Source organism: Equus przewalskii, chromosome 10, assembly GCF_037783145.1.
Source record: "Equus przewalskii isolate Varuska chromosome 10, EquPr2, whole genome shotgun sequence".
Lineage (NCBI taxonomy): Eukaryota > Metazoa > Chordata > Mammalia > Perissodactyla > Equidae > Equus > Equus przewalskii.
In genome coordinates this window covers 35,310,541-35,335,035 of record NC_091840.1, presented here as the reverse complement: position 1 = coordinate 35,335,035, position 24,495 = coordinate 35,310,541, and the positions used below count along the sequence as shown (strand labels likewise).

At 40.0% G+C, this 24,495-nt stretch overlaps 1 protein-coding gene across 1 annotated transcript in view; it reads left to right on the top strand.

Annotated features, from left to right (window-relative positions):
* The first annotated feature begins 10,168 nt into the window (after positions 1-10,168).
* The window catches only part of PPM1D (protein phosphatase, Mg2+/Mn2+ dependent 1D), a 53,893-nt gene continuing 39,566 nt past the window's right edge, over positions 10,169-24,495 (top strand). The window contains exons 1-2 of the mRNA XM_070562388.1: positions 10,169-10,260; positions 11,016-13,065. Coding sequence (XP_070418489.1) covers positions 12,609-13,065 — 457 coding nt within the window. The 5' untranslated portion in view covers positions 10,169-10,260; positions 11,016-12,608. The remainder of the gene's footprint in view (positions 10,261-11,015; positions 13,066-24,495) is intronic.

Sequence of the window (24,495 nt, the reverse complement as noted above, 5' to 3'; positions counted from 1 at the left end):
AGATAGTGCCTAGCTTCTCTCTGTCTATGCCGTGTACTATCCCCTCAAAGCAAGAAGACCTGGGCCCGGTCTGGTGGCACAGCGGTTAAGTTCTCATGCTCTGCTTTGGCAGCCATGAGTTCGCGGGCCCAGACCCCGGGTGTGGACATGGCAAGCCATGCTGTGGTAGGCGTCCCATATATAAGGTAGAGGAAGATGGGCACGGATGTTAGCTCTGGGCTAGTCTTCCTCAGCAAAGAAGAGGAGGATAGGTGGTGGCAGATGTCAGCTCAGGGCTAATCTTCCTCAAAAGAAAAAAAAAAAAGACCATACAGTGGGTTAATCAAAGTGATAGATCATTTGTTAGCCTTCTGTTTTCAAATAATGATTCCCCAAAAGGGTTTTAAAAATTTCTTTCCAGGGGCCAGCCTGGTGGCCCAGGGGTTAAGTTCGCATGTTCTGCTTCAGTGGCCCGGTGCTCGCTGGTTCAGATCCTGGGTGTGGACATGGCACAGCTTGGCAAGCCATGCTGTGGTAGGCGTCCCACATATAAAGTAGAGGGAGATGGGCACTGATGTTAGCTCAGGGCCAGTCTTCCTCAGCAAAAAGAGGAGGATTGGCAACAGATGTTAGCTCAGGGCTAATCTTCCTCAGAAAAAAAAAAAGCAAAGCTTTCCAATTGCATCAAAAGAAAGACACTTATCTATTAAAGGAAATGCAAAAATCAGAGCAAAGGATGCTTAAGATGGAAAAAAAAAGAATAAGAAAACAAGAACCTATAGAGTACATCACATAGCTTTACCTATTACGTTGCAAAAATGTCCTGGAGAAAATCAAAGATATGCAGATGTAATGAGTACCCAAACTCAGGTCTGAAAGAAATGTAAATTTATTTTCTATAATTAAATTTGTATTTAATATCCCGACTTCACCAAGTTAATGAAAAATTAATGTTAATAAATTGAAAGTTCTTTCAAATAATTCAGATGGGCTGATTCCATTCAGGATCTCCATTTGTTGAGCTTTACTTAACTTGAGTGGTGAAAGGTCATAAGTCATCGTTCATTTACTGCGGCATCTGCTGGGATTGCTTTTTCTGCAGCTTCTCATGACACTCTGGGTCCTGTGGGGACCATGAGGCTCCTTGGATGCATCTTCCCAAATCCCCAAAGCAGTCATTTCTATTCTTCTGATGCCTCACCACGCTAGGCAAAGTGAGGGTAAGACTTAGGAGCTGGGGACTGCCTTCCCAAGAAAACGAGGCACGTGCCCTGGTGCATCTGATCCTCAAACCATCTGGAGGAATTCAAGTGACTTCCCTCGGACTTAGCTTGCACAGAGGGCCAGGTACAAGATAGGCTTCTCTTGGACACACCAGTATCTGAGCTCTTTAGTTTCTTCTTTAGTTCTCCTCCTCACACAGCCTGTAGAATCCTTTGCTTTTTCTCTTGGGGAATTTTTTTTATTTTGAGGAAGATTAGCCCTGAGCTAACTACTGCCAGTCCTCCTCTTTTGCTGAGGAAGCCTGGCCCTGAGCTAACACCGTGCCCATCTTCCTCTACTTTATATGTGGGACGCCTACCACAGCATGGCGTGCCAAGCAGTGCCATGTCTGCACCCGAGATCCAAACCGGTGAACCCCGGGCCGCCGAGAAGCGGAATGTGTGAACTTAACCACTGCACCACCCGGCCAGCCTGGGAATTTTTTTTAAATACAGAAAAATGTAAAGAATAATAAAATGAACACCTGTGTGTCCTCACTACCAAGGATTAAAGACTGGTAACATTTCTGTCATACTTCTTTGTCCTATTTTATTTTATTTTATTGAGGAAGATTAGCCCTGAGCTAATATCTACCACCAACCCCCCTCTTTTTGCTGAGGAAGGCTGGCCCTGAGCTAACATCTATGCCCATCTTCCTCTACTTTATTTGTAGGACGCCTGCCACAGCATGGCTTGACAAGCTGTGCCTAGGTCCACACCCAGGATCTGAACTGGCGAACCAGGATCAGCCACTGAAGCACAACATGTGAACTTAACTGCTACGCCACTGGGCTGGCCCCTGTCCTGTTTTAAATAAAAGACAGAAATTATCATAGAGAAATTTGACATCCTTTTACCTCTTGCTCCATACCCCAGAGTCCCATTACCCATCTCCTCTCCCTAAAGGCAATCACTACCATAATATGTTTGTATTTTTCCAGTACATTTTTTTTACATTTTAGACACATTAAATTACTTTATATTTTCTACATATTATGCAAATTATATTACTTTAGCAATATAAAGTATTACACTGAGTGTGCTTAAACTTACATAAACAGTATGCTATGGCTGTATCAATTTGTTTTCACTACCGTTGTTCATTTAATATCTTGTAACATTATTTTTGAGATGTATCCATATTGATATAGTGTACCAGTTAGGAATGCTTCTGGCTGAGAATAATATTAAATTCTACCAAAAGTCACTTAAACAGAGTTTTTTTAATAACAAATATCTGGAGGTAAACAGCTGTGGCACTTTTTCCTTGGCTCAGTAATGTCAGGACCGGAATCTCTGTCCTTCTCTTGGCATTTCCTTCATGGCTGTATGGTGCGGAAAAAGGTGGTGCCAGGTGCATTTGTCTCCAGAATCCCCCAACAAACTTCCATTTATATCTCATTAATCATTATTGACCCGTGGCCTAGGTGCAATGGAGTTTAGGAAAGGGAGTATTTAGCCTTTTTATCTTCTGTAGAGAAGGTGGCAAATGGAGAAAGGAGTTAGGAATGCTTGATGGGTTAGTCAAACAATGTCTGATACAGGATTCCTAAAAGAACATTCCTTCTAACTGCTATCACAGTCATAAATTGAATGTACCACATTTTCTTATCTATTCTGCTATTGATGGATGTTTTCAGTTTTTGCTGTTGTAAACAATGATGCGATGAATAGCTTTGCATACGTCTTCTTTTAAGTTTGTAAAATCTTTATCACCTTCATTGCATAAAAAACTAGGTCTAATGAATTGCATATTTTTGCGTACCAATGTTTTTGAAACAAAAAAGTTGACTATTTAACTTTTTTTTCTCTAACATCTCTTTCCTGAGATATAAACTCAAAGTGAGTTTATGAGTTTATGAGTAAAGGAAGGGTCATGAGGTAATAGGAATTTCTGGAAGTGGAAAACCAGTAAACATACGAAAATGGTTTCCTGCTACGACTAAATCAATAAATAAAGTCTCAGTACGTAAAAACTGTAATTTGAATTAGTACTTAAGCAAAAACTAGGACATACCAAAAAAGGAACACAAATAAGCAGAATCTCAGGACAGACCACATGGGATGAAATCAACACTGCAACACTGAAGAATGCAGGACAGTTCAGAGCCCAAACAAACAAGACCAACCACGCAAGTTACAGGCCATCCCCAGTTCCCTATCAAGGAGGAAAAGGAGGGCCGGCCCGGTGGCGCGGGGGTTAAGTTTGCACGTTCTGCTTCGGCAGCCTGGGATTCACATGTTCCGATCCCATGTGCGGACACGGCACCACTTGGCAAGCCATGCTGTGGCAGGCATCCCACATATAAAGTAGAGGAAGATGGGCATGGGTGTTAGCTCAGGGCCAGTCTTCCTCAGCAAAAAGAGGAGGACTGGCGGCAGATGTTAGCTCAGGGCTAATCTTCCTTGGGGGGAAAAAAAGGAGATTCCTGCTTTTGTCAGTGAAGTTTCTTTATGTTGTAAGTGAAGAAAAACCCAAGGGAAACTGAAAAGACTGTTGGTAGATCCAGGGATAGTCATGACTTTAATCAAAGTTCAAATGGTGTCACCAGGACCTACCTCCCAGATCTTCCTCTGCCTGTTAGCTTCGTCTTTAGGCTGGTTCCTGCCCTGGTAGCAGAATGGTTGCAACAGTCGCAACTTCACATCTGTAGCTACCGAGTCTGGAGGTGAATGTCTCTTCCAGTACTTCTGTTATTAGGGAGAAGCTTTTGTCTCCCAGAGTCCCAGCAAATGTCTCCTCATATCTCATTGGCTTCTGATCAGGCTATGAGTTCATTAATGAACTCATCACCAAGGCCATAGAGATGGAATATGTTGACTGGCCTAACCCAATCTGGGCCCTCTCCTAAAGCTGGAGTTGGGACAATGCTACCCAATGACATAGCTTGAGACTGGGGGAGGGAGTGATTCTCCAGAAGAAAATCATTGTATCGTTTTACCAAAAGAAGGGTGAATGGATGTTGGATAGGAAAAAACAAAATGTCCACTAGAGTATTAGAACATATTTTATTTCATTTTTAGTTTATTGTATGTAAGGAGGCAGAGTAAACTACATTATTCTCATTACAAAAATAGTCTCAGGCATTTTCTAGGAATTCGTTGACTTATTCACCTTGTTTTTCATTAAAGCTCTTCTAAGAATAATCACATAATAGAAGCTCTTTCCACTAATCACCACTTAAATGATTTATATGATTAATCAGTGGTCTCCAGTGCCTGTAAAAAAGACACTGATGCCCAATGCATGCTGAACCTTTGGGGCTAGACTTCAATTCTCCAACACATCCACACACCATTGCTCCCACATGTTGAGTCAATGCTGGTTCACAAACCTGTTTGTCCCAGTTGTTCCTGTTTAATTACATTTTTAATTAGATGTTGCATAACATGAGAAAAAATAAGTTCTCTCTATGAGAATTAAATTGAATGCTTTAGAAAGATTTAATAGAGACAAATCAATAAAAACAACTGCTGCAAATTAGGTATGGGTGAGACCACAGTAAAAAACTGATGGTGGCTTGGGTAAGTGATAAAATCCAGAAGGATTCTGCGTTGAGAGCACTTTGCATATGTTTTTAAGCTCTTGTTCCACTTTAAAGAAGTCAAAACTGAAAGTCATAGGTGATCCACTACTGATGTGGTTTATAAAAAAAGGAGGGATGCTGAACTCCAAACAGTGGAGTCATATTCAAAATAAACATCTTAGGCCTACATCAAAAGATAGGTAAGTGAATATACGTTAATGTAAGTTAAAATAAGATGTTTAAGGTACATATGTATATGCATGGTGAAAGCTGTAAATTAAGCAGAGAGGTCAGTGAGCAAGAGACTTGGAATTGAATTTGGTAATTAGGAGGTCAGAGAGGATGGTTCAGGAAGGTAAATGGGATGGAGGCAAGATAATAGGAGAGTGGGGTGAGAAAATTTAATCAAGAAACTTAACAGAAATAAATCATTAACGACAATAAGAGCTAACATTTATTGAGTGCTTATTGTATTCAGGCACTATCCTAGACATTTTCTCTGCACTATCTATTTTTTTTACAACGACTTAGGAGGTAGGTACTAAGCAACTTGTGCCAAGTTAAACAGCTAGAACGTAAAATAGATTTTTCTGTTAAAGCACATGCTGGGGGTGGAAATCTCAGGATTTTTCTTTTTTCTTTTCCTTTTTTTTCTGTGAGGCAGATTGGCCCTGAGCTAACATCTGCTGCCAATCCTCCTCTTTTTGCTGAGGAAGATTGGCCCTGAGCTAACATCTGTGCCCACCTTCTTGTGTTTTACATGTGGGACACCTGCCTCAGCATGGCTTGATAAGCGGTTCATGGGTCTACCCCCGGGATCTGAACTGGTGAACCTCGGGCCACCAAGACAGAGCATGTGAATTTAACCTCTACGCCACCTGGCCAGCCCTCTCAGGATTTTTCTGATGAGAGCCTATCCTAGTGAAAAAAAGAAAAGGAGTAAATCAAAAGCAAACGATAAGTTGTTAAGTGTTCCTGCTACCTGGCTAACAGATGTTTTAAAAATACAAGCTTCCCTTCTTTAAATAGGTGATTTAATAGTTCACCTTTAGAAGTCAGTTCTGAAGTCTCTTCTAAGTTCACTCAAGTCCCACACACCGGATGGAGGAAGAAAGTGTAAAAAAAAATCATGTTATGCCTTATAGCTCAGCACAGAGGAGGCAGTGAGTGTTCTAAAATAATCTGCTCCTACCCTAGCTCAGAAACCAAAATTATCTTGCTAGTACCTAAAGACAAATGCAATGTTTAAATTTTACTAGTTTCTGTCTTAAAGGAGGTCTCTGATTTTGTCTCTAATCCTGAGGGGTACACTATTTGAGGCTTAAAATCTTCTCCAACAGAAGCATAGTAAACAGTAAGTCTGAGTAAAACTAAAGCACATAGTAATTACTTCAAGAAAAAGAACTCTTTTTCCAAATTAAACAAATAACTTTTGTTTAACTTTTCAGAAAAATGAGAAAGATGGAACTTTCCATCAAGGAAAAGCAATAAATTCAAAAGTAGGCCAGATCTCTTTAGAAAACAAGGCTAAGCTAAGTGTATAAGTAGAGTTATCTGAAGAGAAAATGTATAAATGTACCTTCCACATTAATGACTCCGAAACCAGTTATCTGTAGAAAACATGACAGATTGAATTTCCACGGCTAATTAAGAACACAGACATGTTTGACACCTTTGGGACTCTGGCAGCAGTGATTCTAATTTTGTGTCTCCCACCAATTTACATTTGTGCACAATGAATGTGACAGTGGTAGCCAGATAAGACTGATTATTTTGTTAAATACTGAGTTGCAAAAACAACAGGGTCAGAGTAAAGGCAGGGTTACAGAATTTAACCTCTTGAGACACATTAACTCTCCGTTCTAAATACCCAAGGTGGCTCTCATAGATGAACAATGGACTGCTACTTAGTAGATGTCACTGATATTTTCTAGCTATGGGAAGAAACAATAGCAAATTAATTAGATTCTTATTTTGCTTCTAAAATTAATTCTTACAGTGTATGTTTGAAGATGTGGAACTCAATAATTAAAAGGAAGATATGACTCCCAAACCAACAAATTAGTAGAAAGTATAGTTAACCCTGAAATAGATCCAAAGGTATACTAAAAACTTACTATCTAATGGAGTATCACTAACCAATAAAAATATGGATCATTTCACAAAAGTCATTGGGAAACACATGTATTTGAAAGATTAAAAGTCACTCCATGCCAAAATAATTCCAGATAAACTTGAATGTAAAAACACACTATAACTGTAAAAATACTAGAAGAAAATATGAAATTTTAATCCTATTTAATTGATCTTAGAAGTGAAAAGGCATTTCAAGCATAAAACTACTGGAAATATTAAGAAAGTTCAAGAGGTTGTAAGCATATTCTATCCCATATTTTCTTCTAATATTAAAAAAAATCACTATTATAAGCAATGCTGCTATGAAATTCCTTATATATGTACCTTTTGTAAAGATGCCTGTTTGGTAAATTCCTAGCAGTGGAACTTCTAGGTCAAAGGATATATGTAGTTTAAATTTCAGTTGATATGGACTGAGATAGAAATATCAAATTAGGGGGCTGGCCCTATGGCCTAGTGGTTAAGTTCGGTGTGCTCCATGTCAGTGGCCTGGGTTCAGTTCCCAGGCATGGACCTACATCACTTGTTGGCAGGCATGCTATGACAGTGACCCATATACAAAAAAGAAGAAGATTGGCAATAGATGTTAGCTCAGGGCAAATCTTCCTCAAGAAAAAAAAAATCAAATTGCATTCCCAATAATAGTTAAGGAGAGTGCTTGTCTCTAAATCTTTCCCAGCCCAAGGTATTGTCAAACTTATAAGTTTTTTTGCCAATCTGATAGGTGAGAAATATCTCATTGTTTCATATTGCACTTTGACATTTTTTTCTTAATTTAGCTCTTTAATCTACATGCCATTTTATTTTAAAGCTGGTATGAGTTAAGGACTTCACCATCTTTTCCCCCTCAAGGATAGCAAGTTGTCCCAACAAAAGGAGAGCCAGATGTCCTAACATCAGTTAGTGAAGAATCAGTCCTTTTCTCAATTATTTGAAATGCCATATCCATCATACGTTCCTTCACATATTTACATTGATCCTTTTCTGGACTCTCTGTTCTATTCTATCGATCCATGGCCATTTCTCTGCCACTGCCAACTTTATAAAATATTCTGATATCTGCAGGGCAACTAACAATCTTAATTTTCTTCTTTTTTTTTTTTAAAGATTGGCACCTGAGCTAACAACTGTTACCAATCTTTTTTTCCTTTTTTTTTCCTGCTTTATCTCCCCAAATCACCCCCGGTACACAGTTGTACTTCTTAGGTGCAGGTCCTTCTAGTTGTGGCATGTGGGATGCTGCCTCAACGTGGCCTGACGAGCGGTGCCATGCCTGTGCCCAGGATCCCAACCGCAAAACCCTGGGCCACCGCAGCCGAGCATGTGAACTTAACCACTCGGCCACAGGGCTGGCCCCTTGATTTTCTTCTTTTTCAATAACATCTTGGCTATTCTTGTCCATTTCCTCTTCTGGATAAACTTTAGAATCAACTTGTCAAGTAAAAAAAAAATCCAGCTGGGATTTTGATTAAAATTATAATAAATTTGTGGATTAATTTGGGACAAATTAAGCTTTTCATTTAGGAAAATGGCATGATTTTGCACTTATTCACATATTTATTTTTTCCTTTAGTAAAGTTTTATAGTTTTCTTCATATCAATTTTACACATTTCTTGCTAAATGAACGAGTTAATTAATCAGTTCACTTCACAACTTTTTGTCCTAGGTTCAGGGGATATAATGATGAACAAGACAAGTTCCCTGTTCTCATGGAGCCTATATTCTAATTGAGAGAGACAGTCAATAAGCAAATAAATAAATAAAAAAGATCAGATAGTGACAAGTCCTCTGCAGAGAATTAAAACAGGGTTCTGTGATAGATATTGAGTGGCTACTGTAGACAGGATGGTTAGGAAAGTCCCTTAATATTTACACTGAGATCTGAATAGCAAGCAAATTTCAGCCTTGTAAAGTTGATAGAAGTGGGGGGAGCATTCTAAGGAGAGGGAACAACTAATGCAGAAAGCTCTAAGGCCCTAACAGCTTGGCCTGGTCAGGGAACAGAAAGAAGGCCACTGAGGCTGGGTAGTAGTGGGGAAGGGGGAAACTGTTATGAAATGATGTTAGACATTTAGGGACAAAAGAGATCATATGGGCTTTCATATGGAGTTTGCATATTATTTTCAATATGATGGGAGGTCACAAAGTATATTGAGTAAAGGAATAACTTGATCTGATTTATGGTTTTGAAGGATCACGGTAGCAGCTAGTGGAAAAAGGATTGCAGATGGTCAAGAGTGAAAGAAAGGAGACTTGAGGAGACTAATGTAGTAATCCAAGTACAGAATGGTAACAGTGGCTTGGACTGGGATGGCAGTGGTAGAGGCAGTGAGAAGTGGTGAGTTCAGTATTGATTTTTAAGATTTAGTCCAAAGGGTTTGCTGATGAATTAGAAGGATTGGAAACTGATGGGAGTAGGGAGGGGGAAGGAGAGCGGAGGAAAGAGAGGAATAAAAAACTCCTGTTTTTCAGCTTGAACAGTGTGATGGATGGTGATGCTGACTGACGTGGATAAGACTGAGGGAGGATGGGGCCGGCCTGGTGGCGCAGCGGTTAAGTGTGCACGTTCTGCTTCGGCAGCCCGGGGTTTACTAGATCCCGGGTGCAGACATGGCACCACATGGCAAGCCATGCTGTGGCAGGCGTCCCACATATAAAGTAGAGGAAGATGGGCACGGATGTTAGCTCAGGCTAATCTTCCTCAAAAAAAAAAAAAAAATAAGTGATAGATATCTATGTGGAACTGTCAAGTGTGCAGTTGCATATAGAGTCTGGGATTCAGGGTAAAGTTCAGGCCTGGGGATTTAAACTTGGGAGCCATCAGCAGGTGGTTTTTAGAGCTACCGTCCTGGATGGCGTTACCTACAGAGAGTGTATAGGTAGAGAAAAGAGCCCATGACAAAGCCCTGGGTACTCCCAACAAGCTAAAGTCTAGAACGGGAGAAATTAGCAAAGGAAAATGAGAAGGGGTGGTCAGTCAATGAGGTAGGAAGAAAATCAGGATAGTATCATCCCTTACAAACCAAGAAAAGAAAGTTTCAAGAAGGAAGCAATGGTTTGACTTGCTACTAAGTTTCAAGAAGGAAACAATTGTTCCCCCTTGCTACTTCAGTTGGAACAGACTTCAACCAGAACAGAAGAGTCATCATTAGCTTTGGAAACACAGACCTCCGGTTCGTCTGGTTATGTCATAAAAACAGTCTTAGTGGCACGACGGGGATGGTTGCTTGATTGGAATGGGTTAAGGATGCATTGTGAGGTAGGAATCAGAAGTAGAATCTAGATAGACACAACTCTTTCAAAAATTTTTCCTGTGAAGTGGAGCAGAGAAATGGGGTAATATTAGGGGTCAAGGTGGGTTTTTTGTTAAAATAAAAACCAGAACATGTTTGTACACAAATGGAAATGACCCAGTAGAAAAGGAGAAAGTGCTGAGGTAGGAGCAAGTAGGATAATTGGTGGAGCCAAGCTCTCGAGGAGAGAGGAGAAAGGCTCTAGAACACAAATGGAGGGATTGCTCCTAATAGTAGCAAGGCCACTTCGCCACGAAGAGGAACTGCGAAGACAAAATGAAGGACGGCAAATGTGGATAACATTTTGAAAAATGTTAATGGCTGAGAAGTGACAAAAATAGTGGAAGAAAGGAAGACAGCGAGTTATGAACAAATGACAGGGGAGTTACCAGGGATCAGTAGGTGACAGCATCTTGGTATAGTGGCAATTGGTGTTAACTTTAAAACAGCTTGGGTTTTTGAAGGAGGAAGGAAGGAGAAATGATTTGGAGGCAACATGAGGAGCAGGTTGGAAGATGAGAATACCTGTGAGAGAAAAAAATAAGCTCCTCACTTGAAAAGTTGCAAAGAGGGTAGTTTTGTCAGGTGGTAAACCAGTTTTCAGTTGGAACAGGAAGTTGATGGGAAGATTTAGAGAAGAGGTGAAGAATAAAGGGGAAATGGCTGATAACAGATGTTTAAAGTGTGGAGTGAAATGGTTAGGATTATAAAGCGTGATGGAATTATCTTTTCATAATCTCTAAGTGGGGGGAGGGATGGTGGGCAAACTGTCTGGGATGAATACTACAGAGCTACATAAACTGTTCTGTCTTGCAGGTCCTGTGGTATGGAGGCTACTGGATTAGAATTGCTAATTTTCATTTAGGATTTTTGCATTCATAGTTATAAAATACGGTCTATAGATTTCCTTCTAGTGTTATAATTGTAGGTTTTGGTAACAGGATTATGATCCTCTTTCAAAACAAGCTGGGATTTTTTCCAAGTATTTTTACACTCTGGAACCATCTGGTGTACTGCATTTTTGGTGTAGGCGATATCTTGGACTACATTTTTAATTGATTTATTCAGATTTTCTACATTTTGAGCTGATTTTGCTTATTTACATTTTCGTCGGTATAAGGATTTGTTTTCTATCCGTTTTTCTTGTGTCAACTGTGTGAGCATTTTTCCCATTCTCCTTTCTGTACTCGTATCACTCCATTTGAAAATCTCAAAGGCTGTCTAGGAAAGGGCACACAGGAGAGTTGATGGTGAAGCGGCCAAAAACTGAAAAAGTGAACTTTAAACTGGTTCACTACAGGAACATTTGCTGCTGAGAACATGCTAACCTGCCACCCTGAGGCTTATTTTAATTCCGCGGAAATCCATGCAGAGGTTTTAACGCTTAGATCGTAACCTACTGGGCGAAGGCGGGGACGGTAACCCGACTGTTAGAGCCCCGGCGGGCTTGTCAGTTTTGTAAGCTACTTTCAAGCGGTAACTCCAAGTGGTACTTCCAAAGGAGCACAACGCGGCACCCACGGCTAGTCGGAAAAAGTGCCCCGTTTAACAAAAGCTGAAAAGATCTGTTAAGAATTAGTGAAAATATTTTAATTCTCCGACATCTCTGGTTCTGTGAAACGAGCCTGCGTAGCTGATGGAAATTCCCCAAGTTTTCTTAACACCACAAACCGGACTGCCTCCCTCAGCTCCCAGTCGGATCCATCCCACCCAGACCCGGTTCGAGAGTGCCACACTTTCCTGCCGGTTCCCAAACGACCTTCCGAAGTGAGGTTTCCCGCCATTTCACTTCAAGGAATGGAGGGTCTTTCCCCTCAGATTCCCCACACTTGTGGGAGGCCCGAGCCCACACAGCTTTCCCCGCAAAGCAAGCAGCGGGACGCCAACGGCAGCAGGCTGCATTATGACCCAGGGGACTGAGCAAAAAGGGGACACCCTAAGTCGCTCGGTAAGCGCTCAGCATCTGCCGAAAACAAACCCCGCGAAACGCAACCAAAGCCGGCCGGGCGCGGGCGCCGAGCCCGCTGGGGGAGGAGCGAGCGCGGCCGTTGCAGGAGGAGCGAGGGCTGGGGGCGGAGGGCGGGTCACTCCAACGCGGCTCCCGATTGGCCAGACCGAGCGAGCCAAGTGACGCCAGCGGGGGAGAACGTCTGATTTGTGTGGTGGGCGCGGGCAGGCGGGGGAAGCGCGTTGCGCAGGCGCAGCTGCTCGGCTCCTCTCGCCCTAGCGCTCCGGCCCAGCTCTCGCGGACAAGTCCCGACATCGCGCGCCCCCCCCTCCGGGACCGCCCCCTCCTCGCTCTCGGCGTCGTCGAAGATAAACAATAGTTGGCCGGCAAGCGCCGAGGGTGCCTCCCGCCGCCCGGTTCGGCGGGCTGCGTGGGACCGGCGGGATCCCGGCCAGCCGGCCATGGCGGGGCTGTACTCGCTGGGAGTGAGCGTCTTCTCGGACCAGGGCGGGAGGAAGTACATGGAGGACGTTACTCAGATCGTGGTGGAGCCCGAGACGACAGCCGAAGAAAAGCCCTCGCCGCGGCGGTCGCCTCCGCAGCCGTCACCCTCGGCTCTTCCTGGCGGCGAAGTCTCGGGGAGAGGCCCGGCGGGGGCCGCCCGAGAAGCTCGCGAGCCTGCCCCGGACGCCGGGGCCTCGCCGGCTCCCGGCCGCTGCTGCCGCCGCCGCTCCTCTGTGGCATTCTTCGCCGTGTGCGACGGGCACGGCGGGCGGGAGGCGGCACAGTTTGCCCGTGAGCACTTATGGGGTTTCATCAAGAAGCAGAAGGGGTTCACCTCGTCGGAGCCGGCGAAGGTTTGCGCTGCCATCCGCAAAGGCTTCCTCGCTTGTCACCTCGCCATGTGGAAGAAACTGGGTAAGTTTCCAGGCTTGTCGAGCGCCCGCCTCTTTTGCGGGCAGTTGAGGGCTGGGGTAGCCGGCGCCGCCTGGACCCCCGGCGCCGAGAGCGCTGTCGAAGGGTACGTTGATGGGAGTGAAGACTCCCCTCTGTCTGATCGCGCTTCCCAGGGTGGAGGTCGGGCAGCCAGAGTGGCCTTGGGAAAGATACGATTGCCGTCTCCGTGCGGCCGCCCCTCGCTTTATTTCCACCCTCCAGGGATCAATGGGAAGAAGTCATTCGTGGCTTCCCTTTGGTGGCAGCCGGCGAAAACGTGTTTGAAACCTGGCGCCAGATTGGGGTCAAAAGATGAATCGAAGACTCGTTACTGCTTGGGTCACGCAAAGGAAGCGGGAGATAGCAAAAATTAGAGTGTGTTCTTAGAATCTGTCATAATTTTGCTCTTGAAGGACTTGTCCCTGTCGGTTGCCTCCTGCCGGTGGTGTCAGTGCTCCAGATTGACCCCAGGTGACTTGCAGTTGGAGTAAAGTTTAAGCAAGCTAATTTAGAAGGGCTAAAATGTAATCACCCAAGACTTAAAGTCTTGAAAGGCATTCGGTCGTGGGGATCATAAAATGTTTTTAGGATCTTTGTGCTTGTACTGCTTATGAAAAACAAATGCGCGGAGTGCGTTACCTCTTAGTCTGGCCCCACGTTTAGGGATTTGTGTTAAATTCTGCTACGGCTTTTTAACCCTCCCTCCTCCCCTTTTTTCATAGTTGCTTTAGCTCGTTGCTGTCAGCTAGTTCTCAACAGTTCCTAGTTAAAAGTACTTATGAGTTGTAACTACCTGTCAAAGTGGCAAGAGATAAGGAATTACTGACACGCTAAAAGGGAATAGAGACTTTAGTTTGTAAACATTCGGTGTAGTTGTAGTTTCATCTAAACTTTAAATGTCTTCTTAAGCAGCCAGTGTTGCTGTACCCAACGTATGTTATCATACAGCATTATAGTTGCTTATCCAGTGCTGTCAATGAATGGCATGAATCTTTTTTAGAGAAAGATGCTTCTGTCACTAAAAAAATCCTCTTGTTTATGGCAGCATGGTGTTGGTTTATTTCCAGCAAAGGGACAGAGACATAGAGAAAAGAGTGTAAACGTTGGTCAAATATGTAGCATTTTTTAAAAAGGTATTGTCATAGAATTGTAGACTAGCTTTTTTCAATGTCTGTTTTCTATTTACCTGGCTTTCTGCCAAAAATTATTTGATTGACTCATAGAACAACCAGTCTGCCTGTGGGAGGCGTTTCCCATTCAATCCCAGAGGCCCCTATTATGGATTTGTTTTGTTTTTGTGTAGGCAGAGCAGAGCTGAAAGCACTGCGGTATATTCCAGAAATATGTCATTTCGTTGCTTGCAGGGCAACTGGGAGTGGACAGTAAGACAGCAAGATAGAGGAAGATAAGATGCAAACAGCTATTTAGAGTCCTGTTTACTTTGCAGCACACTTGGAGCCACATGAATTTGCTGTGTTTGAACTAAAAGGATAAAGTATAAACCCTGTTACTTGAGCATTTTTGAATAAAGCAGGGGCCATCTATTACATGTGAATATGTATGTGTACTTTTTGAATCAGACTTTCACTCCTCTGAGGCGTAGTTTTGAGCCTTATACACCAAATGTTAAAGTTTGCTTTGTTCCATAGCTAAACCTTGTATTCCATCCTCAAAACTTGAATTAAAAAAACAGTATGCTGAGTATATGGAAGTCTTGACACAGGAGATGTAAGTTTTAAAAAAAATTGTATCTCAGTCCCAAATTCATGGATGGCTTCTCATTTTCTCTAAAATAAACTTCAGCTCTGCAGTTTGTAATCCATAGGCCAAGCCCTTCCCAGGCCACCCTCAGACTCCCTATTCAATTTTGTCTGTTTATCCACATTTCTATCACATTAGTCTACTCACCTTTTCCCAAGGCACACTGAATATTCCATTTTCTTGGATTCCCCTCCACCCCGCAAAAAAGAAAACTGAAAAATATATTCCTCAGTCTTCAAGTCAGTATGTTTTCTTCTGTGACGACTTCTCTTCCTTTTGGAGTTAAGCATCCTTTGTTTACTTTTGTAGTGCTCATTGGGTTATAGCAAACTTGGGTTCTCAAACTTTTTGCTTTCAGAACCCTTTGTACCCTTAAATGATTGATGGCCTCAAAGAGCTTTTGTGTGGGCTACTTCTTTCAATATTCACTGTATAAGAAATTAAAACTGAGAAATTTGTTTAAATGTTTATTAGTCTATTAAAAAATAAACATTATATGGCCATATATTTTTAAATGAAAAATCACTTTTTTCCAAAATAAGGAATATTGAAATAAGAAGTATTCTCATATCTGCTTCTGCATCAGTCTATTTTGCTATGTTGTCTGGTTGACGTATATAAAGAAAAGGCAGCTTCACACAAATGTGGTAGGAAAAGAGAGGAATAGTTTATTATTAGTCTTTTTGGATAATTGTGGATATTCTACAGCTAATTGATAACTTCTTAAGGTTAGTCACCATGGAATCTGAAACTTTATCAATCTTTTTGTTTCCTTACCTTAAGATCCATTGGTCTCTCTTCCACTTTGAATGAATCTTTTACCTATGTGTGATTTTGTGACATGGTGCATTAGTCATAGGGAAAATAATGGTTCACTGAGTTATGCAGATCTTCCAAATATTGATGCATTTTATTATACAATATCAAAACATCACATTTGTTAGTATTGCTGATCTCATCAGAAAAATCTTAAGATTGGGCAGCTATCAAGTTCACTGTAGTGGATACACATTTTTCAAAATGTGTGAGTTTTTGAGCAGCAATTAGAAATTTATCACTGGCAGCAAATACTGTCAGTTGTTTTTCTTGAAGTGAACAACTCACTTTGTTCATTTTGAAGAAAGTGTATGCAAATGCTCAAGTCTTATTAACTTAGTTTTTTAGTCTTTCAAGTAAAAATGATAGTCCGTGAAAAATGTGGCTATGGGCCGCCCGGTGGCGCAGCGATTAAATTCACACATTCTGCTTTGGTGACCTGGGGTCTGCCAGTTCGGATCCCCGGTGAGGTCATGGCACCGCTCATCAAGCCATGCTGTGGCAGGCTCCTACGTATAAAGTAGAGGAAGATGGGCCCTGATGTTAGCTCAGGGCCCATCTTCCTCAGCAAAAAGAGGATTAGTAGCAGATGTTAGCTCAGGGCTGATCTTCCTCAAAAAAAAAAGAAAATGTGGCTAATTCATTTCATAACTCTCACAATCACAAGTACTTTTCCTGTAGACAGCCAGAGTACGCAACAGAAGCCTCTTCTGCATACTTCCCTTTTTGTCATACAGGGTATTAAAAAGATGTATATTCAGTAAAGGTTTAATAAAATTATCTTTATTGCATCATCACGGACATTGTTACGTGAAACTGCGTTCCTTTTTTTTTTAACTGTAAGTAGGTGGATACAATGACTACTAGTTCAGCTTGGTGCCACTGCCTTGACTCCTAAGGCACCAGTAGTTTTACTAACCTCTGCTTTTGAACCATCAGTGCAAATGTCAACACAGTGAAAAGGACAAATAAATTCTTAGAATTATTATGAAGATAGTTTTGGCCTTGTGAAATCCCTGTGAAGATAACAAAGACCATTGTGAAATATCCACTGTTTTATCTGCCTTTCAGCTAAATCTTGAGGTCTTTGGGGGCAAAGATAATGCCTTACACATTTTATAATTAATCTCTTAGGACTCACAATGCAATTCCTTGCCCAAAGTAGCGGCCAGTTTAGTTGAATTTCTGTGGGTGTAAAAATTAAATTGGCTTTCTCACATTTTTTTAACTAAAAAAATTTCCTCTCTTTAAAAATTGTGGTAAAATACACATAACATAAAATTTACCATTTTAGCCACTTTTAGATATACAATTCAGTGGCATTAAGTACATTCACAATATTATGCAACCATTCCCACTGTCCGTTTTCAGAACTTGTTCATCATCCCAAACAGAAACTCTCTACCCATAAAACAGTAGTTCTCCATTCCCCTCTTCCTGATGAGCCCTGGTAACTTCTGTTTTACTTATGTTGCTAAGAATTTGCCTTTTCTAGGTACCTCACATAAGTAGAATCATACAATATTTGTCTTTCTGTGTCTCTTATTTCACTTAGCGTAATGTCTTAAGCTTCATCCAAATTGTAGCATGTATCAGAATTTTCTTCCTTTTTAAGGCTGAATAATACTCCATCATATGTCTATATCACATTTTGTTTATCCATTCATCTGTTGATGGACGTTTGGGTTGTGTGAATAATGCTGCTGTGAACATAGGTGTACAAGTATCTGTTTGATTCTCTGTTTTCAGTTCTTCCGGGTGTAAACCTAAAAGTGGAATTGCCGGATGATATGTTTAACTTTCTGAGGAATCAGCAAACTGTATTCACAGCAGTTGCACCATTTTACATTGCCGCTAGCAATGCCACAAGGGCTCTCATTTTCTCCACATCTTCACCAACACTTGTTATTTTTCCTTTTGTTAAATATTAGCCATAGTAATGGGTGTGAAGGACTTTCTTGTATTTTTAAGCTACATCTTCTCTGTCTTCCTAAACTCATCTTGATTTATTTAATTACCATTAAGCTTGACCTCTCTAGCATCTTTCTAGTGCTTGTGTATCCTTTCCAAATTTATAAAGGAAAATTAGTTTATCTAAAAATTTGTAAGTGACTTATTTTTTTTTTGAGGCAGGGGAATTTGATGAATATAGCATAGAATGAGAGAGTATATGAATATATCCTTTTTAAAAAGTTATTTTTATTTTTCATATTATTTTCATTACTTCTTGATCTTAAGTTATTTAGGTATATTCACATGTATGGATTTACTGTTGTGTTATTCTTACCTTCTAAGAAATAATGTTTTAAAGTTTGTGTGTGCTTTTTTAGGTTTATTTGTTTGAAGTAATGTTCTTATTATCCCTTTCTTTTTATAGTTCAAGGAAGATAGCATACAAAGTGCAGCTTTTTTCCTGTGTATCGTAGTTCATTGACTTATGTTATCAAGAGAGCCAATAGAAAGATAACAACATAACTGTTGATATAAATTAAATGTGATCTCTGATGTGATTAACAGGAAATTTGCCTCAATATTTGTAAAGGAAGATGACAGGAAATTTTGTTTGTTGATTTAGTTTGACTGAAGATCAGAGCATTTAAAGAATATGACCAAAGAAATTATGAAGAAGCTGGTTTTAACCTAAATTGTTGGTTCTAGGTTTGACAGATAGTTTTCATTATCTTAAATTTAAAATGGAAAAGTACAGAGAGAGAGAGACAGAGACAAACAGATGCAGAAGGTGGGTGGGGTAGAGAGAAAAAACGGAGGGAAAGTGAGAGAACTAAATTTGAAGAAAACTTCTCTTAAATCATAGAATTTTAAATCTGTATCTTTATTTTAGTTTGGTATTTCTCAAGTTTTACTATCAAGGACCTTCATCCTCTCACATATCACATATTCTGAAAGAGTTATTTGCCATGTTTATGAAGTTATTTTTCATGTTTATGAAGTACCAATTTTTTCCATTTTTCTTCATCATTTTTGATCAGTATTAGATAATCTCTGTTATCCTCTGTTGTTGCATATATCAATAGTTCATTCCTTTTTATTACTGAGTAGTATTCCATTGTATAGATATACCACAATTTGTTTATCCATTCACCTGTTGATGGACATTTGCGTTGTCTGCAGTTTTTGGCTATTACAAATAAAACTGATGTAAAGCTTTTCTTTACGATAGAATGTCCAGTGATAAATGTAGAAGGAATGATAGAACTAGAAAATGACATTTGTTAATCATAATAATTGGCTCAGCCAAGAAATGTCAATGAATGCTAAAACTCGTGGGAAAAATTTGAGGAATAGAATTATATTAGTTTCCTAGAGGTGCTGTAAGAAATTAGCACAAATTGGGTAGCTTAAAACAAGAGCAGTTTATTCTCTCATGTTTCTGGAGGCCAGAAGTCTGAAATCAAGGTGTCAGCAGAATTGCCTCCTTTTTGGAGGCTCTGAGGGCGAATCTGTTCCGTGCTCTCTCCTAGCTTCTGGTAGTTGCCAGCAGTCCTTGGCATATTTTGGCTTGTAGATGGATCACCCAATCTCCACCATCTTTATATCGCCTCCTTTGTGCCTTCTCCCCTTCTTTTCTCTTTTAAGGACACTTGTCTTTGGATTTAGAGTCCACTCTAATCCAAGATGATCTCTTCTTAAAATCCTTAACCTGATTACATCTGCAAAGACCCTTTTCCTAAATAAGGTCACATTCACAGGTTCTGGGTGAATATATCTTTTATTGGGCGCGAGACACCAACCCACTACAAGGATATTTACATTGTGTCAGATTATCTCCTGTGAAAATACTTATTAATTACAAAAGGAAAAAGATTATAGTGGAGAAACCTGGTAGATATGACGTTAATCAGTTGATCAAAGGTAGCATCACTTTTAATGGGACACATTGAAATTGTGTACTGCCTGCAATGAGAAGATCGTATTTAACAGTTCTGTGATATTCCTGTGAAAAATGCATAATCTGAATACAGATATGAGGAATCATGAAACAAATCAAAATTGAGTGACATTCTTAAAATGATTGGCCCGGTACTCCTAAAAAGCATCAAGGAAACAGTGAAGAATTGTTACAGATTGAAAGAGACATGATAAGTAAATATAACAAGGGATTCTGAATTCCTTTTATTATGAAGCATATTATTAGGATTATTGATGAAATTTGAATGAGATCTTTGGATCAGATGGTAGTATGGTATCATTGTTAATTTCCTGATTTTGATGGTTGATTGTGGTTATGTAGGAGAATTCCCTGGTTTGTAGGAATTGGATACTGTAATGGTATTTGGGAGTGATGGGGTATCTTCTTGGCAGTTTACTCTGTATGGTTCAAGAAAAAAATTCTTTGAATTATTTATGCAAAAAAAAAAGTAAACCAGGATAAACAAGACTCAGAAAGATCAGAAACCTGGATACCTCCAGGAATCTAGGTGGCAGTTCCGTCAGAGCCCCACTGCTGGATGCATACCAGATAGCCAAGGCTATATTGATTTGTTTCAGTAAAGAGAATAAATCAGAAACAGCAGCTGCATTTGGAATCACCATCTGATTATAATCCACCATTATCTTCCACAAGCTGTCAGACTTTTGCAAAGGTCAGACTATAGAATGGAATATATAGGATCACCACTCCTGCTTACATCTTTTAATAATGACACCAGTCTTTGTGGCTCTTTGAGAGTTGTGATATACTTCTAATTTACTCTTTTGGAGGAGATTATCATTGTTGGGGTGCTCCAAAGACTTACATTTGACCTTTTCTACCATAATAGACTTCCTGACCTGTCGGTTAAGAGCGATGAAGGGAAGCTATGAGTTGCTGCGGTTATTCAGGGTCTTAAAACTAGCTGTGAGATAGGTTTGCGATTCTCTTGGGTCCAAGGTAGACTGGCTTCAAAGCTCTGTTTAGTACTTGACCTCCGTGAGCCTTAGCTCTTCACCAGTGGACTGGTTGTCTTCTATAGCTCCAGAATTATTATCTCAGAGTCATCGTTCAGTAGTTAATGTTGTGGGTGTTTCTCTTTCCTTGGTATACAGCTACATGTGAAAATGGCCACATATCACTTTGAAGAAAGTTAACAGTTCTCCTTTATCTAGACTTGGAAGGTTTTTTTGTTTTTTGTTTGGTTTGTTTCTTGTTTTGTTTTATTTTTGGTTCTTTGAATCAAATAAGGCCTTGTGAGTGACCATTCTGGAGATCCACTCTTTCTTCTGCCTATTGTCAATTAGGTAACCCTAGCAGCTTTGCTTTGGGTAATTAACTGCTCCTATCTGATCTCTGCCACCTCAAGGTTCTCCTGTCTCCACAGAGATCAGGGAACTCATTTTAGTTGCAGCCTCTTGCATTAGTGTTCCTTGCCTAGAGAGAAGAATCAATAAAATGTGTTGAAAAGATTTTGGTGTCTACTTAATTGCTTCTTTAAGCATTAAAGGGGAAGAGAGAATTGGCTGAATCTTTTTTGAGGTGGATAAATGGGGTCCATATGCATATAAAAGATTTCATCTAAGATCTCCATCTCCTCAAATCTTTGACTTGTTTCCTCTACAGCATGGTATTTGTTTTCTAGAGCTGCCGCAACGAAATGCCAAAAACTGGTTATGCCAAAAACTGGTTATGCCAAAAACTGGTTGACCGAAAACAACAGAAATTTATTGTCTTGCGGTTCTGGAGGCCAGAAGTCCAAAATTAAGGTGTTGTCAGGACCACGCTCTCTCTATAATCTGAAAGCTCTGGGGAAGAATCCTTCCTCGCCTCTTCTAGCTTCTGGTGTTTACTGGCAGTCCCTGGCATTCCCTGGGTTGTATATGCATCACTCCAGTCACATGGCCATCTTCTCCTTATGTGTCTTCACATCATCTTCCCTCTGTTTGTCTCTGTGTCCAAATTTTCCATTTTTATAAGAACATCAGTCATATTGGATTAGGGCCCACCTTAGAGGCCTTATTTTAACTTGATTACTTCTGTAAAGACCCTGTTTCCAAATACAGTCACATTCTGAGATACTAGGTGTTAGGACTTCAACATGTCTTTTCAAGGGGACACAATTCAACTGTAACAGTCATATCAAACTATTTGTTGTTTCTCAGAGACTTATGCCATAGGCCAGAGTTGGGTCTGTGTTTGCGTTTGCTGACCCAGAAAAGTTTTTCACCCACAGTTCTAAACTAGCATGCTGACTACAGACCATCTGCTCAGTTTCTTTATTGATAAATTCAACGCTATCTCATCACTGTACATCATGGGCTGTTTGGTTACCATTTGGAATGTGAGTGAGAGTCCTGATGCCTTCTACCCCTCATGGGTTCCATAACTAATTGACATTTTTCTGAGAGTCAGTTGCCTCCAACCTCTTTGGTTCTAGTTTTGAATAACAGTTCTTTGAAAGTAGCACAAACTGACTCAGTCTACATTAAGGAGGGAAAGGAACATGAGAATTTATTGGAAGGACATTAGGTAGCTCACAGAATCAAACTGAAAATTTAAACCAGGTCTCAAAATCGTCAGAATCAGGGTACCTCTGGGGCTCTAGGTGACAGGAACCTAGTGGACACTCATTGAAAGATTTTAGTCTTTGAGATGAATCAGCTCCAACAGTTTTCCAGCATTATGCCTTTCTCTCTAAGATGCAAATATCTGAGGAGTCTGACCTAGTTTAGGTCATTTGCCTACCCCCGGGCCAGGATCGAGCAAGTTTTTCAGTTCCACTGAAGACTGCATGCAGTGGAGGCTGCGTACTTCCGAACAAAATCAGGATGCTGGTACTAGAAGGGGGTGTGAGTGCTGGACAGGTGTGCCTTCTATTTGATACTATAAATAAGGGCTAGAGTGAAAGCAGCATAGCTTTTTCCTTCATGTGGATTACTTCCTCAGAGAAAAATTTCTCAAAGCAGAATTATTTGGTTACAGAATGATATCTTTTGATGGTTGTTGATACTTGTTTTCAAATTGCTTTCCTGAAGGCTTTTACATCTCCATACTATGGCATTAGAATTCTGTAAGAACTCTTAGCATAGTGATGGGATATGTACTTTTTAGAGTTGTATTGCCTGGGTTTGAATCCCATCTTCTCCGCTTACTACTTGTGTGACCTTGGGTAAAACCTCTTTGTGCCAGGGTATCTGCATCTCTAAAATGGAGATAATGATAGTACCTACCTCCTGAGAGTTAAATGAGTCCATATATGTTAATTGGTACATATAAGTACGTAAATTGCCTAAGTTTTAAATTTATCACAAAGAACATATACATTCTATACTTATTTATAATAGCTTTACTTTAAGAAATTTCATGTTTTTATGTTATAAAATTTGTTAGTCTTTGTTTTAATGACTTCTGCATATTTTCTTGCTTAAGAATACTTTCCTTAAGTCAGAGTTCATACACTTTCAGATACTTTTTGATATGCTCCTAGTATTAATTCATTTGTTTTTAAGTCTTTTTTAAAAAATTGAAAGATTAAAATGTAGAGTACAAAACAAAGAAGACTGCAATTAAGGAAAATAAGTTATAAAAATGTCACTTCCTTAGCATATAAATTTACTGCGGTTTCAATCAGAACCTCAACAGGGTTTGTTTTTTAATTTTGCAAGTTGCTTCTAAAGTTCATCTGGAAAAACACTTAAGAGAATTTTGAAAAAGAAGAATAATCGGAGGATACTTAAACTCCCAATTATTAAAAAGTACCATAAATAGAGTAGTAGGATGAGTCCAGAAATAGATCTGAGGCAAAATGTAGCATGTGATAAAAGGTGACATTCCAGATGAATAGGGAAAGCTTGGATTATTCAGTATTTTTAGATCATTGCAGAATGTCTCTTTGTACATATTAGTGCTTCTGACCAAAAATGTGATTTAAATGTTGATATTTTATCTTTGACTATCCATTTATTTTTAGCTCTTTTTCTGCTTTTTTATTTTGTTTTAGGTGCTTTTTTTGGACAGCTGAATTACTTTGTACTGTAGGTAAATTTTGTTTTCTAAATGTACTTAAGAACCCTTCTTTCTGGGAGTTCACCTCATTCACATTTATTGTGATAACAGATGTTTTCTTTTTAGGTTCTTAGCTGCAGAAAACAATTTATTCTAGTTTGTTTCAAAAGCAAAAATTTTAGCAAGAGCTATCGTTGACCCACAAAATAATTGAAAAGGCTGAAGAAACATACAGCATACTCTAGGTTGAGCTTCTGGGAATGACGTCTGTAACCAAACTGCAGACCTAAATGGGCTAGAGAGCTGTCTGCTGTGACATATGCCTGCAAAATTGATGTCTTCTTCCTGCGTCTTTTTTTTAAAACTTAAAAAAAAATTGTGAAATAGAGCATACATATGGAAAAGGCCGGAAAACATAAATGTACACTGTAATGAATAATTATAAAATGAGCACTGTCCACTTGAGACAGAGAACATTACCTGCACTGGAGAAGCCTCTGTATGTCCTCTCTGATCTCATATTTCTATCTTCCCCCAAGGGGTGATCACCATGCTGACTTTTGTGATGATAGTTCTGTAGTGATTTACTTACTTTTCTTAATAGTTTTACCACGTATCTATAAACATGATAGTTTGTTTTTGAAGAAAATCATGCTGTATGTATTCTTTTATCTCATACTTCTTGTGAGCTTCTTATGCATTATATGTAGTGTAGTCTCTTGTCATGTTGAAGGACATTTGTGTTGTTGCTCATTTTTAGCCCCTGTGAGCTATGAACATTTGTATGTATTCTATGTGTGTATACGTTAATTTATGATATGTACCTATGGGTAGTGAGTTGTCAAAGAGTATACATCACCTTTAATAGGTAATTCTTAGATGTTTTACCAATTTAT